At 43.1% G+C, this 26,331-nt stretch overlaps 3 protein-coding genes and 1 long non-coding RNA gene across 5 annotated transcripts; 1 reads left to right on the forward strand and 3 right to left on the reverse strand.

The window, feature by feature from the left end:
- Positions 1-1,151: 1,151 nt before the first annotated feature.
- Positions 1,152-5,516, reverse strand: LOC306750448. The gene is made up of 10 exons (XR_013771196.1): positions 5,491-5,516; positions 4,976-5,104; positions 4,551-4,670; positions 4,138-4,242; positions 3,517-3,644; positions 3,078-3,191; positions 2,580-2,694; positions 2,106-2,211; positions 1,701-1,819; positions 1,152-1,300 (listed from the first exon to the last, which is right to left on the reverse strand). It is a non-coding gene; the product is annotated as an uncharacterized lncRNA (long non-coding RNA).
- A 1,563-nt stretch (positions 5,517-7,079) lies between these two features.
- On the reverse strand, positions 7,080-9,426 carry rps11 (ribosomal protein S11). Its single transcript, XM_079233158.1, has 5 exons — positions 9,384-9,426; positions 8,739-8,879; positions 8,425-8,500; positions 7,648-7,777; positions 7,080-7,271 (listed from the first exon to the last, which is right to left on the reverse strand). The coding sequence occupies exons 1-5, from the start codon at positions 9,396-9,398 to the stop codon at positions 7,148-7,150; spliced, it is 486 nt and encodes a 161-aa protein (XP_079089284.1). The 5' UTR covers positions 9,399-9,426; the 3' UTR covers positions 7,080-7,147.
- A 321-nt stretch (positions 9,427-9,747) lies between these two features.
- Positions 9,748-12,982, forward strand: LOC306750264 (apoptosis regulator BAX-like; the record flags this gene model as incomplete). Its single annotated transcript, XM_079233664.1, has 6 exons — positions 9,748-9,778; positions 10,489-10,537; positions 10,625-10,783; positions 10,868-11,003; positions 11,470-11,574; positions 11,672-12,982. 6 exons carry the CDS (start codon positions 9,748-9,750, stop codon positions 11,768-11,770), a joined length of 579 nt encoding a protein of 192 aa, XP_079089790.1. The 3' UTR covers positions 11,771-12,982.
- An 826-nt stretch (positions 12,983-13,808) lies between these two features.
- Positions 13,809-25,400, reverse strand: map3k14a (mitogen-activated protein kinase kinase kinase 14a). Of its 2 annotated transcripts, none has more exons than XM_079233505.1 (16): positions 25,368-25,400; positions 20,270-20,548; positions 20,107-20,188; positions 19,793-20,015; positions 19,149-19,541; positions 18,932-19,066; positions 18,721-18,850; positions 18,238-18,366; positions 16,626-16,730; positions 16,373-16,530; positions 16,127-16,277; positions 15,107-15,406; positions 14,905-15,014; positions 14,564-14,702; positions 14,362-14,462; positions 13,809-14,255 (listed from the first exon to the last, which is right to left on the reverse strand). In XM_079233505.1, the coding sequence occupies exons 2-16, from the start codon at positions 20,532-20,534 to the stop codon at positions 14,094-14,096; spliced, it is 2,583 nt and encodes an 860-aa protein (XP_079089631.1). In that variant the 5' UTR covers positions 20,535-20,548; positions 25,368-25,400; the 3' UTR covers positions 13,809-14,093. The 2 variants fall into 2 exon arrangements, with proteins under 2 accessions (XP_079089631.1, XP_079089630.1); XM_079233504.1 differs by lacking the exon at positions 25,368-25,400 and adding an exon at positions 22,336-22,366.
- Between the last annotated feature and the right edge of the window lie 931 nt (positions 25,401-26,331).

Genomic DNA, 26,331 nt, shown 5'->3' on the forward strand with positions numbered 1-26,331 from the left:
TGTGTTTCTAGCATATTTATATTCGTACTAATACTTCTTTAGACCCACACATTGGGTTTGTGCATCTTTATTTCCCTGAGATGAAATAAGTCTCTCATTACTTAAATGAAAAGGGATTTTGGGAGAACCAATTCCTTCTAAGTATCCAAACTAACTGGTTAATGCTGGACATCCAATCACGTTCCTGATTGGTGAGTTCATCAGTTCATTGTTGAGATATTGCATCTTTAGTTTTAGATTTATAACAAAGCCAGCCCTGACAATAAGTCATAAAATTAGATAATTTACACCTGCATGCCGACTCAGGACATGTCATAATGTAGACGTTATCACAAATACTAGTTAAAATACATCTAGCGCATCACTGTGTAACCAAATGATTTTTCTAGCTCACAAGGATTAACAAATATACAAACTGGCTCCTCTCAACGCAAACAAGCTATCTGTCGCCATCTGCTGGACAACTTTCATTTATGGGGAAAAAGAGTGAGAAACAATGGGAGGCGCTGAGGGGCCACTAAGCAGCTTAGACCAATAAACAGTCATCTATAAACTCTGAGCTTTTATATAACAAATATTTCCTTCACTTTGCTCATAATTTTACAGATGACGGTGAAGAAAGTCAGTTTTATGTACGGTACATTTTTTGCTAGTTTAGTCTTTTTCATGCAATGGTTTCCAGTAAGTATAAAGATTCACAAAATCGAGAGTATTTATTCTAGAAAGACTGGTCACACGTGTCTGGACAGAAGTGAAAGGGACCTTTTGTATTTAATAGTAAATTCTGGGCTTCACTGGTCTTGGTAGTGCTTCTACTTTTAATACAATTATGTTGGACTGCAGGTCAAATACAAAGCTGTTGTCAGGTTTCATCTTACTGGATTTCAGATCTACGACTAAAATAATCTTAGAAGACATTTGACCTCAATTACTACCTTGTAGAAAATGGATAGTTACAATTTCCATTAAAATATTAACAACTTGCAAATTAGGATTTGGAATAACCACTTTGAGACCCCACTGATTTTAATTAGTCTAAAATAATCATAATTTCTACTAAAACATTAACGTTTTTCACATGTCTTTGGTGCTAAATGAATTTCAGGGTTGATAAAACACAGAAAGCGTAATTTAAACAAGATTTTCTTTATTTGACAGCGAGACAGTGGCCAACAGCAGCCTTCCTGTTCAGTCACACCTAAAACTTCTGGAACTGCTTCTTGGCTCTGGCAGCCTTTGTCACTGAGGACGTTGAGCCTCACGGTCTTGCTGAGCGGTCGGCACTCTGACAGTGACGTCTCTGCAGAAACACACAAATATATATTAAACAGTGGTTGTGGTACACCTGTTCAAGACAAAGCAAATAAAGATTCAGACAGGAGGTGTAACGCTAAGCTGCATCAGTGTTTGCCAAAGGCAGTTTTCGTCAGAGCTTCTAGAGCTTGGAAGACCATCGTGAGTAAAACATCATTTGCAGCAAGTTATCAAATTTTCGGGCCAGATAAAACCACATGAGCTGACATCTGGCCAACAGTCCTATATTAGGACAATGTGTTATATGCAGTCAACTATGGGTAAACACAACGGCACTATTTTTCAAATAGTTTGCATATACATTTCCTTAAAACTATAGAAGTCTGTAAAACAAAATTTCAGACCGTTTTGTGTTTTGAATTAAAAGCACGTGAGCAGCGTAGTACCTGAAGCAAGGCGACAGGTGGGCAGATGTTCTTGTGCCTCTTCGGTTGTACTTGTGGACGTAATGCAGGTAGTCACGTCTGATAACGATGATCCTCTGCATCTTCATTTATCTCCACACCTGTAGACCAAACACACAGAAGGAATTTAAATACAAGTGTTTTTCAGAATTTTCCATGGACATTAAAGTGAACTCTCAATCTTCCATAGGATTGTTACGCCAATGCATCAGTATTGCCATTAGGCACTGTCGTCAGGACCCAGAGGGCTTGGAAGACCATCGTGATAAAACATCATTTGCGGCAAGTTATTAACTTCTTGGCCAGATAAAACCCATGTGAAGTCTGGAAAACTAAACTTCCGACTGTTACATGTTTAGAATTAAAAGCTTGTGAGCAGCGTAGTACCTGAAGCAAGGTGACAGATGTTCTTGTGCCTCTTCTCAAAGCGGATGTAATGCAGGTTGTCACGTCTGATAATGATGGTCCTCTGCATCTTCATTTATCACCACACCTGTAGACCAAACACACAGAAGGAATTTAAATACAAGTGCATTTCAGTGAGTTCCATGGACATTGCAGTGAACTCAATGCAAGCGCGGTCAATAGCTTGGTAAAGGCATAAATAAAATATGGTTAGGGTCACTGTGCACATTGCTTTACAGCAACAGCAAGTCAGGTGGACCGACTCAGACCAGACTACAGCAGGTGATGTGTGGAGGTCTCAGATACTTGTGGTTTTCATCACAGTCAGCGTGGTGCATGTTTTTCATCAAGGACCAGACACATCACCTTTGAGCCGGTCTACCACCTCTTCAGGCAGAAAACTAAATTACAAACGGTTCCGTGCTTTCAATTAAAAACATGTTAGCAGCGAAGTACCTGAAGCAAGGTGACAGATGTTCTTGTGCCTCTTCTCAAAGCGGTTGTACTTGTGGATGTAATGCAGGTTGTCACGTCTGATGATGGTCCTCTGCATCTTCATTTGTCACCACACCTGTATACCAAACACAGATGGAATTTAAATACAAGCGTTTCAGATTTCCCATGGACATTAAAATGAACTCTCAATGCAAGTGCCGTCAACAGCCTGGTAAGAGCCCCAAAAAAATATGTTTGCTTTAAATGATTTAAAACAGAGCCAGTCAGGTGGACCGACTCAGACCAGACTACAGAAGGTGATGTGTGGAGGTCTCAGATACTTGTGGTTTTCATCACAGTCAGCGTGGTGCATGTTTTTCATCAAGGACCAGACACATCACCTTTGAGCCGGTCTACCACCGGCGTCTACGTTACGACGGTCTACCTCCTCTTCAGGCAGAAAACTAAATGTTCGACTATCCCGTGTTTTGAATTAAAAGCACATGAGCAGCGTAGTACCTGAAGCAAGGTGACAGCTGGAGAGATGTTCTTGTGCCTCTTCTCAAAGCGGATGTAATGCAGGTAGTCACGTCTGATACCGATGGTCCTCTGCATCTTCATTTATCACCACATCTGTAGACCAAACGCAGAAGGAATTTAAATAAGCATTTTTCAGAATTTTCCATGGACATTGCAGTGAACTCACTGCAAGTGCCGTCAATAGCCTGGTAAAAGCACAAATAAAATATGGTTACTGTTACACCGTGCACATTGCTTTGCTATAAAACAATATCTCTACTCTTGTGACTGCATCAGTATTGCCAAAAGGCATTATCGTCAGAACCCTGAAGGCTTGGAAGACCATCGTGAGAAAAATCATCATTTGCAGCCAACAAAGAACATGAACAGCAAATTATTCTATAATAGTTTGGATACTTTTCAGAATAATTCAAGTTACCTCTCTTGGGGTTTTGAAGCCCAGCCCCACACTTTTGTGGTAGCGGGGGGCTTCTCCTTGACATCTGCGACCAGAACACGCTTCTTGTTCTGGAAGATGGTAGGCTGCTTCTGATAAGTCTTCTCGGTCTGTGAAACAAGGACATCATCGACGTTAACATGGCCATCCACACATCCACGCGCAGGGAAGACACAGCCACATAACTCCGCCCTGCCTCACAAAGATTACCAACTCTACTAACTTTAGTTCAAGACAGACTCTAATTAAGGACTAAAACCACCCTTAGCTGAAACTACACCTCGATTAAAAAAAAAGGGATGGGGAATGTAATAAAAGTGAAACAGGAGGAAGATGAGGATACAGGGCAGTGGAAGAGAAAGTGAGGAGGAAGTGGAAGACATAGGGAGGAAGAAGACAAAGCTGAGAACATTGCAGCACATTTCATCATTAATTTATATTTATTTTGTTGAGTCTAGCAAAACCAGGAAGCCGTAGTTTTGGTCGGAGCCTGAAGCATTCTGGGTGAAACAGACTCTTTAATCTGCGACATCGTAAAATCCACCTGACACACTTCCGTCAGGAGGAGGAACCGACGTCGCTCACAATCACGTAATCTCTTACCGTGCACGTTGTCCTGGTCCCCCTTCAGGCCCTGGATGATCCCGGTGTAGGCCTCCAGGCAGCCTCCCTCAGCTTATTCAGGTAGTCCACCGTGTTGTAGTCCGTCTGAACACGGAAACAAACACTTTAAACCTCATTCAGGACAAACAGTCAGATCAGTATATTTAAATGATTTATAGGAACAGAGCAAGTCAGGTGGGCCGTCTTAGACCACAGAAGGTGATGTGTGGAGGTCTCAGATACTTGTGGTTTTCATCACAGTCAGCGTGGTGCATGTTTTTCATCAAGGACCAGACACATCACCTTTGAGTCGGTCTACCTGAGTCTCTACATCACGGCGGTCTCTTCAGGCAGAAAACTAAAATTCCGACTATTCCATATTTTGAATTAAAAGCTTGTTAGCAGCGTAGTACCTGAAGCAAGTGGACAGAGATGTTCTTGTGCCTCTTCTCAAAGCGGCTCCACTTGCGGACGTAATGCATGTTGTCACGTTCGATACCGATGGTCCTCTGCATCTTCATTTATCACCACACCTGTAGACCAAACACACAGAAGGAATTTAAATACAAGTGCATTTCAGTGTTCCATGGACAGTGCCGTCAATAGCCTGGTAAAAGCACAAATTAAATATGGTTACTGTTACACCGTGCACATTGCTTTGCTATAAAACAATATCTCTACTCTTGTGACTGCATCAGTATTGCCAAAAGGCATTATCGTCAGAACCCTGAAGGCTTGGAAGACCATCGTGAGAAAACATCATTTGCAGCCAATAAAGAACATAAACGCCAAATTATTCTACAATAGTTTGGATACTTTTCTTAATAATTTAAGTTACCTCTCTTGGGGGTTTGAAGCCCAGCCCCACATTTCTGTGGTAGCAGGAGAGCTTTTCCATGAGGTCTGCGACCAGAACACGCTTCTTGTTCTGGAAGATGGTGGGCTGCTTCTGATAAGTCTTCTCGGTCTGTGAAACAAGGAATCGACGTTAACATGGCCGTCCACACATCCACGTGCAGGAAGGACACAGCCACATAACTGTGCCCGGCCTCGCAAAGAAGACTAAAGTTAGTTCAAGACGGACTTCCTCTAATTAAGGAGTAAAAACACCTCACAAAAAACTAATGGGAATTATTGTTAACAGTGTATACACAATGTTCTGCTAGAAGTTAATGTTAAGTGGTAGCAGGCTAAGCTATCCTAGTTATAATTCCGGCTAGCTTACCGTTACACGATAGTATGCAGAACGGCAACAACAACAAAGCCAGATGTAAAACTATCTCTGAGGGTTAAGACGGTTTGTGGTTGTGTATGAAGACCACGTTAAGGCACACCACGTTTTCCTGAACTTACTTGTGCATCCACCATCTTTGCTGCCGAGTCGGAAAGAGGCATGGTGGTGCGCGTGGCGGAAGGAAGACCGTAAGAGACGGGAAGTGACGTATGCGCGCACAAAAAAGGGCGAGGCTAAACAAAATACACACGAATTACTTTTATATCGTTTTACGTTACTTTACCAACTGATTCACGTGTAATGTAAGTATTGAATTGTAAAAAATGAAATAAAAAGTAGAACAAAAAATGTAAACTATATGACGTCATATTTTTGTTCGCGCCACAAAACAACAAAAGCAGACTTTCATCAGGACATTTAAAAGCCTTCAACTATAAACTCCAACATGATAATTGTGTTCACAACAACAATAACTCAGCTGATGAATAACTGCTGTGTTTCTAGCATATTTATTGTCGTACAAATACTGTTAAATCCTGCATTGTGCTCTTCTTTAGACCCACACATTGGGTTTGTGCATCTTTATTTCACTGACACTGAGATGAAATACATCTCTCATTACTTAAAGGAAAACCGGACAAGAAAAGGGATTTTGGGAGAACCAATTCCTTCTAAGTATCCAAACTAACTGGTTAATGCTGGACATCCAATCACGTTCCTGATTGGTGAGTTCATCAGTTCGTTGTTGAGATGTTTAGTTTTAGATTCATAACAAAGCCAGCCCTGACAATATGTAAATAAAGTCCTGGAAGTGGAATTAGATCATTTACACATGCATACCGACTGAAGAACTACATGTAATAATGTAGACGTTATCACAAATACTAGTTAAAATACATCTAAGCATCGTCTGTGTTGGACTCAACTCAAACAAGTTATCTGTCGCCATCTGCTGGACAACTTTCATTTATGGCGAAAAAGATTGATTGTGTGAAACATTGGGAGGCGCTGAGGGGCCACTAAGCAGCCTGGACCAATAAACAGTCAATGATCTATAAACTCTGAGCTTTTATATAACAAATATTTCCTTTTTCAAGTATTCAGATTGACCTACATTGGAGTTTTTATTAAAGAAAGACTGGTCACACCGTATGTGGACAGAAGTGAGGGACCTTTTGTATTTACTAGCAAATTCTGGGCTTCACTGTAGTCTTGGTAGAGACTGATTTAATAGGATTATATTGGACTGTCAGACAGCAGGTCAACAATTATATCATAGCTGCCACATCACTGTTGTCGGGTTTCATATCTATGAGTAAAATACACTAGAAAGTTTGACCACAAGAAACAATGCAATGGTTCCTGATCACTACTTTGTAGAAAATATTGATCAAGTTACAATTTCTGTCATTAAAATATTTACACGAGTTACAAATTAGGAGTCCCCACTAATTTGAATGAACCTCTAAAATAGTCATAATTCTAAAAAAAGTCAAGTTTTTCTCTAGATTTTACCTTTCAAAGTCTTAATTATATCTAGATTTATTAAGCAGATAATTTCTCTATTCCATTGACAACATCTAGAATTCCTTGTCACCCACCGATTAATAAGTTGCAAATCAAAAACAAGAGGGAGCAGAGCTGGTTATACGCATGTATTCTTTGGTGCTAAATGAATTTCAGGGTTGATAAAACACAGAAAGCGTAATTTAAACAAGATGTTCTTTATTTGACAGCGAGACAGTGGCCAACAGCAGCCTTCCTGTTCAGTCACACCTAAAACTTCTGGAACTGCTTCTTGGCTCCGGCAGCCTTTGTCACTTTGAGGACGTTGAACCTCACGGTCTTGCTGAGCGGTCGGCACTCTCCGACAGTGACAATGTCTCCAACGGTGACGTCTCTGCAGAAACACACAACAAATATATCAACAGGTGGTTGTGGTACATCTGTTCAAGACCAAGCCGATAAAGATTCAGCCAGGAGGTGTAAAGCAAAGCTGCATCAGTGTTTGCCAAAGGCAGTTTTCGTCTTAGCTTCTAGAGCTTGGAAGACCATCGTGAGTAAAACATCATTTGCAGCAAGTTATCAACTTTTTGGGCCAGATAAAACCACATGAGCTGACGTGTTGGCCAATTTGTTATATGCAGTCAACTATGAGTCAACAAAACTGCACTATTTTTCAAAAAGTTTGCATATCAATTTCCTTGAAACTATCAACATCTGTAAAACTAAATTTCCAACCGTTTTGAATTAAAAGCGTTTGAGCAGCGAAGTACCTGAAGCAAGGCGACAGGTGGACAGAGATGTTCTTGTGCCTCTTCTCAAAACGGTTGTACTTGCGGATGTAATGCAGGTAGTCACGTCTGATAACGATGGTCCTCTGCATCTTCATTTTGGTCACCACACCTGTAGACCAAACACACAGAAGGAATTTAAATACAAGTGTTTTTCATAATTTTCCATGGACATTGCAGGGAACTCTCAATCTTCAATAGGCTTGTCACGCCAATGCATCAGTATTGCCATTAGGCACTGTCGTCAGGACCCAGAGGGCTTGGAAGACCATCGTGATAAAACATCATTTGCTGGACGGTGACAAGAAAAAGGAAATTCAATGTAAAGTTTGTAGTAAGTTACCCTGTAAGGACTGGTTCTGGCTTGGGTTGCTTCACCTGCACAAGGATATGTTGATTTGCAGTCAGGAGAATTACTAACCTCGTGCTCAACAGTTACAATTGAGACATCAATACTCAAAGTACCATGGTAGACATAGTAACAAGTGTAATGGTGGGCTTAAACTAGTTTCACTCAAATTCGAGACTTAAGTGTCCTGTACACTAAATGTCAAACGTAACTTACGGTCTTATCAAAGTAATCCCCGTTTTGCACATTATTATTCCAACAAGTGTAAGAATCTTAGTTTACTTCAGGTTAATTTGCTTGTAGAGTTATAATAATGTAGCAAAGTGTGGTGTTTAAATTACAAGTTATGTTGCAGCATCCCAAGCCAGTGCCAATGGGCTAGTATTTAATCACACAAGTGTTCAACTCACCAGAGAGAATTCGGCCACGAATAGAGACATTTCCAGTAAAGGGGCATTTCTTGTCAATGTAAGTGCCGTCAATAGCCTGGAAAAGCAATAATAGAATAAGGTCAGTGTCATACAGTGCACATAGCTTTGCTATAAAATAATGCTAACATTTGTAAGTATTGTGACTGCATCAGTATTGCCAAAAAGGCACTATCGTCAGAACCCTGAAGGCTTGGAAGACCATCGTGAGAAAACATTATTTGCAGCCAACAAAGAACATGAACACCAAATTATTCTACCTTAGTTTGGATACTTTCCTGAATAATGCAAGTTACCTCTCTTGGGGTTTTGAAGCCCAGTCCCACACTTTTGTGGTAGCGGGGGAGCTTCTCCTTGACCTCCTTGCCACCATCTGCGACCAGAACACGCTTCTTGTTCTGGAAGATGGTAGGCTGTTTCTGATAAGCCTTCTCGGTCTGTGAAACAAGGACATCATCGACGTTAACATGGCCATCCACACTTCCACGCGCAGGGAAGACACAGCCACATAACTCCGCCCGGCCTCGCAAAGATGACTACCGCTACCATCTTTAGTTCAAGCCCCACTTCCTCTAATTAAGGACTAAAAACCACCCTTAGCTGAAACTACACATCGATTAAAAGATATTTTTATTGGGGAGTGTATTAAAATGGAATTACTTTTAAGAGTGTATACAAAGCAATGTTCTGTTAGAAGTTAATGCTAAGTGGTAGCAGGCTAAGCTATCCTGGTTAGCATTCCGGCTAGTTCAACGTTACACGAGGGTATGCAGAACGGCAATAACAAAAAAGCCAGAAGTAAACGTCTCTGTGGTTTAAAATGGCTCGTGGTTGTGTATGAAGTCCACGTTAAGGACCATACTTAATATAGCCCGTTAAATGTGTTCATTTAAATGTAAAAATGTCGATTTAAATTCACCACGCCGTTTTTCTGAACGTACTTGTGCATCCGCCATCTTTGCTGCCGAGTCGGAAAGAGGCCTAATGGTGCGCGCGACGGACGGAAGACAGCGAGACACGGGAAGTGACGTATGCGCACAAATAAGGGCGAGGCTAAAAAATACACATATTTGTTCTATATCGTTTTACCTTACTTTACCAACTCATAGGCGTGTAATGTAAGTATTCAATTGTAAAAAAATAATAATAATCGAATACAAAATTATAACTATATGATGTCATCTCATCGTATCAGTCCCATCGGGCGTTTGAAGATGAGCTCATCTGAAAACCAGTTACCGCAGATATACTTCTGTCACATGACTATACGGAAGTGCTTCGCGAGCGACCTAAACAGATAACAAGATGGCATCACACCCGGGAGGAGGCGATCAAGGTACCAGCTAGCATCCGCAATATGTTTTTAAATTAAATCGACCGTGACAGCGCCGCCAATAGTGTGTCAGATCAAGATAATCTCACACGTAAAAAAATAGCTTTTTGTTTGGCGCCTGTAGCGCGTTTTCTTGCTAGCAAACCCAACCAAACGTTAGCCGCTACTCTGCTACGTTTGTATAGCGTTTGCTGGTTAGCTCGGTTAGCCGATAGCTTTTACAAGAGTGAGTTAGCAAATATGTGGGAACAAAACCGAAACAAACACACCAGGAAATGACCGATATGTCGTTTCACTCAGAAAACGTTAAAAGTCCGCCGGGCTCTCGGGCTCGGGATACGTCAAATATCTTAAAAGCCACAACACTTAACTTCAACAAAATTAAATTAACATTAGCGCAATTAACTTAGCTAACAACTGGCGATACCAGACTGTGGATATGAGGTTCTGGCTTTGCGTAACGCGACTACAAATGTCTCTGTTACAGACAGACACAGCGGATATAAAGAGTAAATATAAGGTTAACCACGAAGAATCAACAAAAAGCCACGCTGTCTTTTCCGTTATTTCAAGTGTGGCTACTGTAAAGTGTGGCATCGTATTCAGATTGAAGCGGCACATATTCTTCACATTTTCACTCTTTTATTTCAAATTTGAGATAAGTGGTTGTAAAACGGTATCGGGGTGATTTAACACCGACCTTTGTCTTTCAGGCAATAACAAAGAGCAGATACTGGAACTGGGAGCTGTTTTGTTGAAAGAGTGAGTATGTAGTTCCTAACTAGGCTCTTCATGATTGAACAGAAAGTCAGATCATACTTTATTACTGTTTTGTGTCTCCCCGTGTAGTTTCATCTACGAGCGGGTTCAGCGACATGGAGATGGCAATACTGAGCTGTCCAGGACACAGCTGGGTGGAGTAGAGCTGTGTGACCCCAACCACAAGAAGCTGGCCCAGTGCCTGCAGCAGATTGGAGATGAGTTGGATGGAAATGTCGAGCTGCAAAGGTGAGCGACCTGCCTGTGTGTCAGCATTTTTTTAAAGGTGTAATCGGGCCCGTCCGTAATCACTAAGTGTTCTTTTCCCCCCAGAATGATAAACAACTCTTCGCTCAGTCCCACGAAAGAAATGTTCATGAAAGTTGCCATTGAGATCTTCTCAGATGGAAAATTCAACTGGGGCAGGGTGGTTGCACTGTTCTACTTTGCCTGTCGACTCGTCATCAAAGTGAGTTCAGCAGCTCTGTTGTGTTTTCCCCTCGCAATCTGTATCTGTATTACGGAATTATGTTTGAATAGAATCAGAATCAGAAACCGTTTATTTGCCAGGAATGTTTACACAAACGAGGATTTTTTTCTAGGCGGAAGGTGCATACATTAGACACGAGACGTTAGACGAGACAGACAACAATTAACGACAACAACAGTGCAATGATATTAAATCAAGTATAAGATAAAGATAAAGTGCTCAGACAAACAGATAACGTGAATGTAAGTGTATGTTAAATGTGTGTTTAAGTTAAAGTGTATGTTAAGTGGCATGAGTGTTTAAACATGAAGTGTGCAGGGGAGTGACCGGTACGAAGAAAGAAAAGAAATAGTCCGAAAAATAGTCCTGGGGGTGACAAAGTAGTCCGAAAAATAGCAAGGATCTGACCAACGTCTGAAGCGTCTCCCTTTTCACACATTCTCAGGCTCTTGTGACCCAAGTTCCTGATATCATCAGAACAATAATCAACTGGACGATGGACTACCTCCGGGAAAATGTGGTCAACTGGATCAGGGAGCAAGGTGGCTGGGTAAGAAGCTAGCTATCAAACTCATAATGTATAAGTAAATACGCTTCTGCTCCTGATTGCTTGCATGGCTAATATTTAATTATTTATTTTTTTTAAGGAGGGTATTCGATCCCACTTGGGCACACCCACATGGCAGACGTTGGGAGTTTTCCTGGCCGGTGTTCTCACCACTGTTTTAGTCATTCGCAAGATGTGAGGAGTTTGTGATGAGCAGACGTGTGAAAGATGGAAGGAAGAAGTACGCCGGAGGATCACGGGGACAGGAACAAGAACATCTGAATGTGAGCAGAAAGAAGTTACGGCAGAGTGAACAAGTTGTGCAGGAAGAGCTTGTATTGGTACACGAAGGGCCACTCTTCGTTTCTGCCTCCCGTTCATTTCCCAGGACTGGGAGGTAGACTGAACGTATTGTCGCACCCATAATCCCAATGCCACTGAGGAAGATGGCGGAGCATGATTACATGCACAAAGTGTGTGGGGGAGGGGAGGGGGGGGAGTTGAGGTGGAGAGTTTGGATGACTTGAACAGGGAATGCCTTTTATGTAATTTATTTTTTACTTGGTATAGACGCAAAAAAAAAAAGTAATTGCATTCTCTTATCTGCCCTGAATGATTCATGGAGCAAAATGTTTCACGTCAATTTTGGTTGCATTATTTCATTTTTGTTCCACTCGAATTGCTTTTCTGATCTCCCCACTCTCTCCATCCGCCTCATCAGGGTGCTACAGAATCCATTTTCATATGTATTTGTGAGTGTCAACTGGTGTAAATCTGCAACGGTCTGATGGCAATGTCGGAGGCTGGTCACATCTCATCGAGTTAAGAACAGATATTTCTCGCAAACAATTATTTGATTAAGCAGAAAGACGATGTAGACGACGACGACAAATCTCATCTACAAATCATATTTGGGCTCAAATAATCCCCCTTGAATGCACAGCTCAACCTTATTTTAAGTGGATAACTTAAGTGCCACAACAATTTATGTACAAAGTTATGTTTACAGTCAACATGAATCATCATATGGTAAGACAGTCACACGATCTCAGCATCCTGTGCAACATGTAATCATATGCTCCTTTTGGGCGTTTCGACCAGCATTGTGACCGTAATGTGGCTCACACTTTTTAAAAAAAAACAACCCTGCGTGTTGTTTGTGGCGCGAGTGAAGCGACTTCTAGTGACATTTCCTGTCGTCGATGGAAGATGAACACAGGCGGCGCCGCTGCGTTGCTCACCGGCGCTTACCTCTCGTCACACAGATTCAAAGTACTGTACGTCTACTGGCGATATTCAAACTGCAATCTTATCTACACAGCAAACAGCTTTTTATACATTCTTGTTTGTCAGTGCCTTGGTGTTTTTTTTTACTCTGGAATCACTTTGATATTCTCAAATTTTCACTGTTTTCTATCACATTTGTAAAGCTCAAATTAGTTTCCAGTCCCCCTGAAAATCATTTTTGCTGTGATCTTGCCTGATGTAAGATGTAATATGAGAAATAAATCTTTTAAGGCTGACTGTCGCTATGTGTAATAAGTGGAGGAATGAGGTTATTTAAAGGGTTTGCCGTTGCACCACTATAAAGATGAAACTGATCTTTAGGCTGAAAATCAACATGTCTGACGCTGGCATGGAAGTAGAGTCAGAGTTGTTTAACTACTTACATATTTGAGCAATACATATAAAATATGTAAATTTGGAAATGTTCTCAAAAAAAAAAATCACAATCAACAGTCAGAGTTGATATTATAGCCTGTTGGAAGTGTTTTAAGACTCTAAAGTCGACAGGGTTCATAATATGGGAATTATTAATATGCTTAGTAAATGTAATGGTTTGCTTTTGATATTACAAGGGGAAAATACATCCGGAGGACAGTGCTGGTGGAAAGGTCAAGAGATTCAACCTCAAGGGCTCAAGAATGTCCCCTTCAAATGTCATGGAAATCCAGGCATTGCTGTACTTTCAGAGTCTCTGTCAGTAAGACGGCAACTTTCAACTGTAAATTGTGGTTTTCGTGGTTTTACGAGGGGGATTTCTGTTCTCACAGTGGCGATGGAGGAACGGTCAGAAGGTCGTCAAATAGTGATTTACTGTATCACACTGTAAATGTAACGTCATACAAGGTTATTGAGTAGTTAGAATGCTCATAGTCACTGTGAGTGAATGAATACTGTAGTATAGACTGGACCGTGAACCAGTGAGATCAATAAGTATCACACGCTGCTTAGTTTCTGATGCTGTTTATTGACTCAATGCACACATGCAATAAGAAAGGCTGCATCACAGTGAACCAAAGAAGCTCAGTACAGCGACGAATTTAAAAAAAGCAGCACATCCGCGCCCCGCTATGGCATTTAAAACATGACACGTGTGCTTAAGACCCAGGAAGTACTGGTGGATTTATTTTTGGCCCATGTAAAAGCACCTCGCACATTGAGGCGAACTAAAGGCAAGTATTGGAGCCAATGCTACAGAAGGCCATGTGCGGGACGGCCGAGGAGATGGACGGGAGCCTCTATCTGGTCTCCAGCACTCCGTCTCGGATCCTCCACCTCCAGGCCGAGCTGAAGTCGGGAGCAGGAACACAGCTGAGCTCCAGACCGGACTCCTGCACCTCCTCATTGTGAGCAACCTGCTGGCCCCGCTGGGTTTCCAGGGTGAAAACCCTCTCGGTGATCTAGAAAAAAAAGGAGCACACATCAGCATTGAACAGCTGTCATCTTGCTTTTTAAAAAGCAGAAACACACACACATGAGCGTGTGTGTGAGGCGGCTCGCCCTCACCTGATCACTGATTCCAGTGGCGATGTGGCCCACCTTCACCCGCCGCGTCTCCCTGATGCGGATGCTCTTCCTGTTGAAGTCTCTGATGCAGACGTCCACCCCTGAGCCAATCACAGAGCAGAGAGGAGCACATGTTACAGTTTGGTGCGACACTAACTAGTTTAAAAAAAGAGAGAGAGAGATGTTTGATGTTTTATCTCACCTTCGAAACAGCAGGGCGGTGGCATCTGTGTGTGACTCAGCAAATCCAGACTGGAAACCTGCACGTCTGGCTGACTGTTGTAGGAGAAGACACCGGAGCTGAAGTCGTCTCCTGGACTCAGAGACCAGCGGCCGGAGTCCTGGAAGAACAGGTGAAAAAAAAAAGAGGAAGCTGGGTGAACAACCAAAGAAGGTCAAATTAATACATTTGATAAAGGTCTGGAAATGTCTTCTGGCAATTAAAGTGATGACTTGGGCCCAAACTAACACCTCAGATACTCATTCACCATAGTGTGTGGCAGATCAGAGATGTACTCGTAATAACCGTGAATGCTGGGTCACCTTTTTGTCCCACGGCTCCCAGGTGGAATACGGGTCACTGCTGAGACACGACAAGAGCTGCTCCTGCATCTCGACAGAGTGGAGCTGGGACAGACTGCTCAGGTAGAAATCTGCGAAACGAAGACGGAACGATGAGCGGAGATCGAACATTTAACAGAGGAAAGAAAAGCGGAAAGCTCTGAGGGTGGGGGGGGGCCCTCACCTCGCTCCAGTTTTCGCAGCTCCAGTTCAGGCACGGTGGTGATCTTGTTGCCCCTCTTGCAGCTCGGCTCAGAGATCAGCGGTCGCGGACAGAGGAGCGAGTCTCGCTTTGACTCGTCGCCGTGGTCGTCCTGCAGTTCCCCCGCCCTGCTGCCTGTCGGGATCCCTTTCTTAACAGACTCCTGGTGCTCATCCTCACAGTTCACGCCGCTGTTGAAAGGTTCCAGGCAGTCCGGAGGTTTGGCGGCGATATATAGGGGCTCCGTGTACGACCCCCTCACTGGACTGGTGAGTCCTCCCACTGAAAATAATATTTTTCTTAATATTTTTGGTTTACAGTTAATAGAGACAGAATGAACACCGGAGGGGAAAACAATGAATCATCGCTCTCCTCTGACTGTATCGTGTGAAGGCTCCTCCTCGTCAATTCCATCTGCTTACTAACAGGAAAATGCCTATGAGCCAATAACTTTGCTTAAGTTGTTCATCATAGTAAATATCATAATAATTTATTAAAAATAAAAGGCTAAAAGTTGTCATTTTATTATTTATGTATAATCAGTCTGATGTACAATGAAGACGGTTGTTCTATAAGAAGGCCTCAACATGAGCTTCCTTTTTAAAATACAGTTGCTCTATGAGGCTTTTATTTTGAAGGGGAGTTGTTTTTGTAGCTTCATAACTTCACCGTTTTAGTTATCAACCGCTCCCCCCGGCAGACATATGTGATGTTTTTAGCGACGGGGATTTTGTTTGCATATCAGCCCTCGGTTGCATATTGTGGCGGAGAAAGTTTCCCCCTCCAGTGGGCGTGGTTTTCAGAGTTTGACAGCATAGTGACATCCTCTTTTCTTTAAAGTGGGGCAACAATATATGTCATTTTTATTTTTGCTTATATGTGGAAGCATACAATAACCAAATTCACCCTAATTTATTATCTACAGAGTGGATTTCACTGGGTTTATGGATGGTCTGGATGCACCTCTTGCTCTGGACGTGGACACCCTGCAGGCTTTGTTACCTTCTCTCAGAGCTCTGGCAGTTTTTCCTTTGAGGTCAGACGCTGACGCCCTCTTGGTCGGATCCTTCTGAAGTCCCGCCTTGAGAACGTCCGCAGTGAGAGGGCTGCAGTCGGGTGGGATCTCCCTCAGTGGCGGCGGCTCGTTGGCAATCTGTTACCATCGCAAAGACGGACTCGGTCAAAAGGCTGAACATCTGCGGTGGAAAACCGCCGACTGTGGCGTCTGTGTGTCGCTGTGACGCGTACCTTCAGGTAAAGTCTACAGGTGTAGTATCTGATCCACGGCTGACACGCATTGAGCATGTGCAGTAACATACAGCAGCTGCTCCACACATCTGCCTTGGCTCCGCGGGGTTCCCCTTTCACGATCTCAGGGGCCATGTGGGTCTCTGTGCCCTTCAGATCTGCAATCGAATTACACCGGGAAAACCGGGAAATAAGACACAGGTGGATCCGGTTCCTCTTCCTAACTGAATCGCTAGAGTTGCACGGTGGTTACCTTTGGACCCGCTGAGGCTCTGTCCCCGATTGTCGAGTCTCTCTGCGTGTCCAAAGTCGCACAGGAAGGTGTCTCTCCCGTCCTCCGACAGCAACACATTGTCAGCTGTGGGTAAAACGAGCAGAGTCAGTAATCCGCTGCATTGCCGCTGATTTCCATGACTTGTGCTGTGTAGTTTGTGGATGACATAATTAGAAACAGGGCAGCTGTGCACAGACACAAAGCAGCCTCCAGATAAAAGGGGCAAAAATAAAGAGGGAGATATGACGTCACCGAGGGGACAGCTGCTGCAGAAAACACTTTAATGAGGAGTGAATGTGGCGTCTGGCAGCAAACGGACACCAGGTGGCGCCTGAGCCGCGACAGCACCATCGTGTGTTGTCTTCCTGTTTCAGTCTTGTTATTCTCTTCCTCCAACTCAGTTCTCATTTTTGTTTTTCTCCTTCCTTCTTAAGCTTCTTTCCACTTTATCTTCATCTTCTGCTTTCTTTCTTTCCGTCATTGTACTCTGTTGTCTTGCCCTCGCTTCTCTCTCGCTAACTACTTCCTGCCCCTCGTCCCATCCCCCCGCTCGGTTTCGTTCTCCCTTTCTTTCTTTCTCGCTCTCCTGATTCTGGTGCTCATGCGCCGCCTCTAAAGATCAGCGGTGAGTCACACTGTGGGAAATTCCCAGCCCGTCGTCTTCACTGTGGCAGTCTGGTTTCACAACACAGGTGCAGAGGATCAAATCTACTGTATCTGTGACACTTGTGTTCCACACAACAGCTGCACACAAAGACACGAAATCCTATGATGAGAACTAATTAGAAATCCGACTTATTCTCCCTGTCTGTGTTTTTGTTTTCCACTAACAAGTAAAAGCTGACACATTTAGTTTGACTGTTTAATGTGTTTTTTTGGGGGGGGGGAAGTATCAAAATATGCTTCTTGCTTTTTGTATATTTTGTTATATTACACTTATGTAATATTGATAATAACAAGCAGATGCTAACTCAAATTTCCCCAAAAATCTGATTATTTTGCACGTAAATTCTTAAAAAAACATTGTTAATTATCAACTGCCACAACTCAACCAAGTGCTCGACTACTTATTATCAATATACCAGAAGACATGCTACCTTGTGATACATATTGTTATTGAGACATTTAATTAACTCAGGTTTGAAGATTTCGGCAATATAGCCAAGCCCTCCCCTTCATGGCTGGGTTGTGCACTTGTGATGTGATTGGCTACCGCAGTGTGACGTCACGTGGCTTCTTTCCAAAAGTGAATTCAGTTTAAACTTTTCGCCAAAGGCATCTGGTTTTATTTCCCAGCAGCCCCTGCGTCCCCGCCGCCGCAGGTTAAACGCACTACCCACATTCAAATGAATGGGAGCACTGATGTTTTTTTATTCTGATTTGGTGTGAATGCATCCTAAATATGATGCTTAAATTTGAGATTAAACACAGTGGCACCAAATTAAATAAAAGTCTTCTTAAGTCTATCTATCAGTTACTACGTGGCTTGGGGGACATTCAAAAGTTGGAATCAGTTTTCCTCACGGCATCTCCATTCGACTTTTCAGTATAACTTTTTTAATGATTTATGATGTATGTATGCATAACATACCTTTGATGTCTAGATGCACCACTTTTTTCTTGCGTAGGTACTCCAGCGCTGTCAGGACTTGCGAGTGGTAGTGGAGACTCAGGTCCTCTGGCAGCCGGCCGCGCTCCGCTATCAGCTGGCCCAGGGAGCCTGGAATAACAGACAAGGTCAGACCAGGACAAACACTGAGAGATATTAATATTTACTGATGTCTGATTCAACTATTCCTTTCTGTTAAAGCCTGGAATTTGCTCACAAAGGAAACGTGTTATGTCTGTCGTCGTGTTTATCGAGCAGGCATCTCCCGTCGTAACACTTCAAAAGAAGCTCAACAGTCATTTCTGGCCTCCCGGAACCGCCCACATCACGACGAGCGAGCATCTGTTTTTCTCAAATCTTCATCATTCTCATGTGTTTGCACTTAACGAATCGCGTCGACATCAGCAGAAAAAGAAGCGTGCGTTAAAAAAAAATAAGAGAGGCAGAAGTGAGAAACTTGTTTACCCGTTTTGTGGTCCATGATGAGGACGACGTTCGGCCCCTCTCGGACCACTCCGAAGAGTTCCACCACACAAGGAGATCTGAGGGCGCTCCACGCACCCACCTCCTCACTGCTGAACCTCTTCAGGGCGATCTGTGAGGAAAGGGCGGGACGAGAGCGTGAGCACACTTAAAAACCAGGCAGGAAACAAAGCGAAGAAAGGGACTCTGTTACCTTTTTGACAGCGAATTTGAAGCCTGTGTTGACATCTTGAGCGCTGTGTACTTCCCCATAGGAGCCCTCCTTGATAAACTGTGTGAGGACGTACTCACTCCCCTCCTTGTACTCAGAGTCCACAGGCTGGATTTTCTGACGGAAGAAGAGCAGTTAGTTTGGCTCAACCGCGCTTCAAAGCGAGACAGAGAGTAGACGGACGTAAAGCAGAGCGTACTTCATTGTAGAAGATGATTCCCTCGGTGCTGACAGAGTCGGCCGCTGAGCGCTCCTCCTCTTCCTCTTCTCTTACGTCCCGCTCCACATCTTTAAAAAAGGGTCCCGCGTAGCACGGGTCCCCCTGACTGACGCTGCCCCGGAGGCCAGCGAGAGCCAGATAGCAGTCTCCCAGACTGCTGAGGGAGTCCGAGTCGCTGTCCTGCCCGTAGGAATGGAGGCTGGAGAGGGGTCCGCAGACCGGGTCCCCCCAGTTGAGGGGAGCGCAGCTGGAGCCTGTGTCGTAGACCTGCCGGCTGTAGGGAGAAGGCCCCGTGTCCTGCTCCTCGGAGCGTTCAAAGCTGCTACAGCAAGAAGTGCTGAGGTCGCTTCTCCCTCCAAGGGACGACTCATCCTACGGGACACAAGCAAAAAGCATGGCGGGTCAGGCGGCGTCGACGGAATTCGCTGATTCACTTCCACAACACAGGAAAGCTGATGTTTGCACGGCAACGTCAAGAATATGGAACTTTTTTTTCCCCTTGGAGATGATTCACAAGGAAAATACTGCAAGCCCTCTCGGTTGCGTTGAGGATACAAGTTTTCCTTAATGTGTTTTTCACATGTGAGACTCAACGAGGTGTGCAGAATAACTACAGTTCTTACCAGGACCCGGACCAGAGAACTTCCACTCTCCTGTTCCGGGACTCCGGAGCGCATTCGGTGCCTGTGCCGCTGCCTCTCCTTCTTCTTCTCCAGTTTTTTCCTCCCCTTGCGCTTCTGTCTCTTCCTGGTCTTCTTCCTCGGGGTGAGCTGTGCCGACGCGCTGCTCGGCTCCTGGGCGCAGGCCGCGGTCGGCCACGCCACATTGTTGTGCTCTGAGGGAAGACTGAAGTGCGGCAACGATGTAAAATGGGATCAAAGAATAAACCTCTGCAAACTAACAGGGAGTATGAAATGCAGACGCAATGAGGTCAAACCTGCTGGTGAAGCAGTTCGGGGAGGGGAAAAAGGAACGTTCGAAGCAGGATGGACTAAACTCTTGGGAGTCCTGGGTTTCACCTGAGGAGAGCACAGTGTGTTAGACCCTCTGTCCAGACAGTTTCATCTATTATGAAGGGGACAAATCAATCACATATTTACATTCAGCTTGGGCAATGAAGGTCGAGGTCTTCAGTGGCATTTCTCCCACTTGCTCTGCGGTCCCATGTGTCAGGAGTTTATTTATCAAAGGGCTGAGGCAGGCGATGTAGCCCATTTTGCTGTCCTTCCCCTCCTCCTCCTCCTCCTGGTCCGCCTCCGCCTCCTGGTCCGCCGCCGAGCAGGATGGGTAGGACCCCTTCAGCTCGGCTTTGGGCGACCCGGAGAAGGGTGCTGTGGAGTTGAAAATCCTTTGCCTCACCGCCATTTCAACTGCTGGATCTGGAGAGAGAGAGAGAGAGAGAGAGAGAGAGAGATAGAACATCACAGCAAGCAACCGATGAGTCAAGGTCGTTAATTTCAAATCAGTAATATTTGTAATTATAAACTGATCGTTTCTGCCGGAAGCAGCTCTTTTCTGAACCCCGTCAATGGCACTGTGTGTCTGAGAGCAACTTGATCAAACACGTTTGTAGATTGATGGAGTTGACTCCATCAAAGTTCATAATTAAGCTGCAAATTTATCTGCAGATTATTTTCTTGATTCATCCTTTTATCTACAAAAAATCCCATTGTAATTCCCCACAGCCCAAGTGGACGTCTTCAAATGCCACTGGTCCAAAAGATATTCAACCAGCAAAACGTTGACATTTTTTCTTTGCCTATTAATATTCTATGAATCGACTATTCAACCTTAATATTGTATATTCTCCAGCAGCAATCATTGGCAATGCATGCGTCTCCTTTACTAACAACATTTAGCGACATGTCATCCAACACAATGTCACTGCAGCGCGTCCAGAAGTCACATGGTCGCTGCCTATCGGCGACTGACCTTTATATCGTGAAGTTAGTGCTTCCGAAAACTGCTTCCTCATAACGCAACAACAGACTTTTTTACAATCTGATTATGTCAGCGTTACGGTGCCGAAAAAAACCCGGAAAAACTGGACAGTGACAACCAACGACAAGTCTTATATTCAAGTTAAAAGCTGGACCAACTTTTATTTATTCATTTGGTGTTCATTTGATTCTAAATCTCGTTCCTAATCTTCTGTTTGCTCAGTTTTAAGAGGCTAAAACGCTCATTTAGTTATATCCAGGATCACCAGTTGAGGAATTCATCCACTTGACTCAACAGGTAAATACAGTGGAGCACAGGCAGGCTTTGTACAGCGGTTAAGTGCATAGGAATCGGCTTCTTTACAGGTAGGTTTTGAAGTTGAACACGTTCAACTGTGTCAAGTGCTTTCGGGATGGCGACGATCACTTGAACTGAAACTTTGCGGTGGGCAGATGAGACCGGAAACTCAACCCTGGCCTTGTTTTGACAGTTGCAACTGTGTCGTTAAATTGCAAGCGCTCCGTTTCGCTCGGAAGAAGTCGACTGCAGCACATTTGGCACGGCCAGGCTAAATTTACAACCCCGGGTTTGCACGATTGACTGCAGATGGAGGTCACAGTCGTCGCAGCATGTACACGTGTAAAACCACACACACTCGGACACGCTCTTTCCTCTCACCACTGCTTACATGGTGCATTCAATGCCGTTCGAAAGGCACAAACTACCAGCGCGTTGCATCGGTGCCTCCATCGCATTTATCTGCAGCTTCTGACTCTTTCTGCACATAAACATGCCGGTAGAGACATTCTTGATGAAACCTCCGTACCGAGATCAACCCTGATATCTTGACTAAAATCGATTGGCTGTCAAAAACATTTCCCCAGTTAACTCTGCTCATTCTCGCTCTTGACAATACTAACTGAGCACGACGAGTACAGACCATCTGACATCAAACCGTAGTCAAATTTCAATGGAGGCTGTTTGGTGGTGCCATTACCTGGTGTGTGTCGACTTCATGCACTGCAGGACTGTCTAACATAGAGCAATGCAACTGTCACTTCCTTCTTGAGACGCTTCGACTCAGCCCGGTGTTAACACCACACCCCGAGGACTTTACGTGGAAAGGAAATAGAGAAAACCCCAGTGCAATAAACACAACCACAAAAACAACTGTGTGTGTGTGTGCGTGTGTGTGTGTGTAAGGCTGAGGGGCGTGTAGACGTACCGACAGATGCCAGGCTGAACCGCTCTCTCTCTCTCTCTCTCTCTCTCTCTCTCTCTCTCTCTCTCTCTCTCTCTCTCCTGTGTGTCCGCGCTGAACAAACCTGTCCTCTACATTAGCAAAACCAGACGCTGTGTGTGTCTGCCTCGACGTTCACGTCCTGACTCTCAGTCACGTCTCACGACTCAGTCGCTTCAGCTCGGCTCAGCGCTGGCTGTCCGCCAACCCTGGGGGAGGGGGAGGAGCTTACTGACAAGGACTTATGGGAAATGCAACTCCACTTCCCCATATTTCACTCCCTCCCTCCCTCCCTCCCTGCAGCAGGGCTTGCTCTTCCCTTTGACACGATTAAAAGGATAACCTGTTTGGTTATGCTTTTGATGACCAACTGTGAACTACAGGCAGTTAAAAACAACAACACTATGTCAAGATAAACTCAGGTTTCACTCTCAGGAGAATCAGCAATGGACGCGGTCGTCACAGCGTTGGCAATCGAAGTCAAATAAAAAGCAGAAGATGTTTTCGAGCTCAGAAGCAGGACAGAAGTGTGGCGGCGCTCATACCCACAACACTAAAAGGAATGCAGAAGAGTTGTGTGACCTCTCATGTGCTCTGATCTCATAATGAGCATGTGTGCCCTGGAGCCAATGTCCCACACACTCTCCACTATACGACATGTCATAAAGCAACAGAGCAAAACTCCTGATATCTGATATTATGAGCATCTTGTGGAGAACCCTTTGTGAGCTGTCTGAAGTAATCTCGCTCGCTTTTCTTCTCAGCAGCAAAACAACTTACTCGTATAAAAAAAACCCGCAGCAGCACACAGGAAATCCAGAACACCACTTGAGAGGCGACGGCGTGAACCAAGAACGCGGCGCTGAATGCCAGTCGCCCCGCTGCCGAGAAGTACAGGAAGCGGCTGCCATGGCAACAGTATCTCCGATACGCTGATAGAATTAGGCTGAAGCCGTAAAAAAGGTTTAGTTTGCACGACTGATTTCAAACTTCTCTGGAAAAGAAGTCGTGCTGCAGTGACTCTCAAATCCCAAATAGTAGTGGATAAATAATAGTGGATTGAATATCTTTAGTCTGACCAAACAAGACATTTGTATGGTTTTTATGACCTTCATGATTTCTTTTATTTGACCTTTTTATGAAATGTCATCCTGGGCTGTTGGGAATGTATTCACAGTATTTCTTAAAGTTAAGACCAAACCATTAAAATAGGAAAATAATTGGAGGATTAATCAAGAAAGAACATAATCATTAGTTGCAGCTCCAGTTAAGTCTGTAAAATATCAGAAGAAATAGTAGTAAAAGGAAATATCAATACCCTACAGTAATAGCTACAAATTCTTTGTTTTGTCTGAAAATATTCAATTAAAAAAGATATAAAACAAAGAAAAGTAGCAAGTGAACAATTTGAAGCAATGAATGTTTGTCATTTTTTTTCCAGCTTTAACAGGAAGTGTATCGTCTAAACTTAGTTATTATGAGCGGTTAGACTACATGAGATTGTACACATGTATCTAATAAGTACGGTAAGTACACAGACATACGTCCTAATATATATATAAATATTGTGGTACAATCAATTTGAATCTAGTTCTGCAGAGAAACACAGAGCTGAACTCCACATAGTCAGTGGCTATATTGAGCCGACTTCTGCTGCACACCCACACAGATTAATGAAATTCCAAAGCCTTTAGTAAGGACAGGGAAAAGGGTCTCAACCTGAAGCCGGCCACAGAAAACACACAGCCGAGCATTCCTTCAGGGAAACGCAGGCTTTTTTCTCAGGAAAGTGTGCCAGACCTGGACTACACAGGTCCAGAGCATTTAAGAAAACATGCTGTGTCTCTTTCTTACTTCCCCTTTGTCTTGTTTCTTCAATGGTTAACTACAATTAAGAAAATAGGCGTCATTGCAGTAGCCTAAGTCCTCTGTTCCCAACGTTTTCTGCAAATCTTCATTCGGTTTATCGTGTTCTGTACGTTACGTGACAATCCTGGATTAGATAAGAAGATATAGGCTGCAGTCTGATCAGCTTTGTCTGTTTTATATTAAGGTACAAGTTAATTTATTCGGGTTTTGAACTGTTGATCTGACAAAAAGAAATTTGAAGGTGTCCACTTGAACTTTGAGACATTAAAACGCACATTTCTCACAATTTTCTGACAGTTTATAGTCAAAAGATGCATTAATTAATCCAGCAATTAATCTCTGAGATGAATCGATAATGCAAATAAACCATACATATTTGCAGAAGCATGAATCCCCTCTAATATTTCTATAGTGAATGCTAGGACATTATGTGAAATAGCATTTTCTGATACCGAGGAAGAAGAAGAAGCATATTTAACTTTAAATCTGGCCTTCATTATACACATTGTATGTTATGTTCCACTATAGCCATGTCGTAAACCCCTCTATAGTGTAGTAGTGTACACCCTAATGTAGTGAAAATGTGTGCAGCATGGAGGAGCAGCAGGACTTCCACATGTAACACTATTATATCTGAGTAGATATGAGCCAATAATGGCGTAATTTTTAATATGTCAACTAGGCGAAAAGAGCAGATAATGGCATGACATATATAAATAATAGGCTACATGAAAGTTATTGTTATGGGAACTCCTATATAGAGTTAGTAATAACACCTTTCCTTTGTTTTCCTAGGTATTACATGTGTATACACTAGTTGTAACATGCTACGTTTATCTTCAGAGTATTACTACTTTTCTGAAAGTTCCACAGCCGACATAAACATCCACCAAAAGTCAGTGGCGCTGGACAAAAAGGACAAAGGGTTGTTTTAATCGGAGACATCTGGCAGCAACGGGCAAAGAAATGTCATAACTTCCTTGTAGATTCACCGCCATTTCACATGAAACTTAGGTCACCTTTGTCGTTCGTGAAGAAGTCGGGACTTTACAAAGTCGTCGTCTCAAAGGAGATAATAAAGACTGAGGTCATAAAACTAGAGAACGTATTTTATATAACCATAAATGTACTTTAGATGTTTTACTTACCGATCTTCCAATTAGTAGGCGTCGGCCGTTGGCGATCAGATCAGCGTTTAGCGAGGAATATGATTTCCGGTTTTCTTTTCAAAGTAACTCTCATATTCCCTCAATTTTACAACAAAGTTATCCAACTGCTATGATAGACAATCTATTTGTCACTATTATTATTATTATTCATAATAATTGTTTACTTTAATAATCTTTTAGTGCTATTTGAGTACGAGAAACATTTTTTTGTAAACGACAGTTATGCTTTTATTTTGAAGCTGAAATGTCCGGACTTCCTGTAAGAGCCTCGCCAGAGGAGGTGTGAAAACTGAAGTGACTGAAACGCTTTTAAAAGCCAGCGCTGTAATAAATATACAAATTACCCACTTTAACCCCATGCTGATTTATGTTGTAGTACTTTTTTATGTTTTTCTGTCTTATTATACCTGCGTGTTATCTTCCAGTGTAGCTTGCTGTAGGATCCTACAATGATAACGATTCCTTCCTTTAAATAAAGTTAGACTGGGCTATATCAATCTAACTTTAAATCTAACACATAGTATAACTCTTCTAAATAGGAGTAGCTGTACTGACACAGATTCACCACAAGATGGCGTCATAAACTACTGACAAAGGGCATTGCTGTATTATTGTCTATGTTGACATGGAGCTTACATTATAGATTGCCTAATGGTAATCATACTGTACTGGGATTACATTCATGAGGCTTTTGTTTTTAGCAGAAAGCAATTGTTGACCTTAGCACTGTGATTTGAAGAAGGACAGGAAAGTCAAGGAAAATAAAAAAAATATTGTAAATAAAAATAAAGGCATAATACAGTCTGTTTGAAACTAACTATCACTGTTTCTGGAATTATATAACAAATGTGCTGGTTTGCTAATATAAAACGACATAACCTAACATAACATAAAATGGTTTTAAAATGGGTTCTGCTTCGTTAATAAAGTAATAACCAGACAG

The sequence above is a fragment of the Taurulus bubalis genome (genome assembly GCF_910589615.1).
Source record: "Taurulus bubalis genome assembly, chromosome: 17".
NCBI classification, from domain to species: domain Eukaryota; kingdom Metazoa; phylum Chordata; class Actinopteri; order Perciformes; family Cottidae; genus Taurulus; species Taurulus bubalis.

Excerpts from the sequence above, each read along its gene's own strand:
- map3k14a (XM_079233505.1), bottom strand. The coding sequence starts at position 20,534 with ATGGCGGTGAGGCAAAGGATTTTCAACTCCACAGCACCCTTCTCCGGG. Across the intron at positions 18,367-18,720 it reads CATCATGGACCACAAAACGG|GCTCCCTGGGCCAGCTGATA; the intron begins GTAAACAAGTTT and ends CTGTTATTCCAG. Across the intron at positions 16,278-16,372 it reads CCTGTAGACTTTACCTGAAG|ATTGCCAACGAGCCGCCGCC; the intron begins GTACGCGTCACA and ends CGATGGTAACAG.
- rps11 (XM_079233158.1), bottom strand. Across the intron at positions 8,501-8,738 it reads GCTTCAAAACCCCAAGAGAG|GCTATTGACGGCACTTACAT; the intron begins GTAACTTGCATT and ends TTGCTTTTCCAG. Across the intron at positions 7,778-8,424 it reads TCGTGGCCGAATTCTCTCTG|GTGTGGTGACCAAAATGAAG; the intron begins GTGAGTTGAACA and ends TTTGGTCTACAG.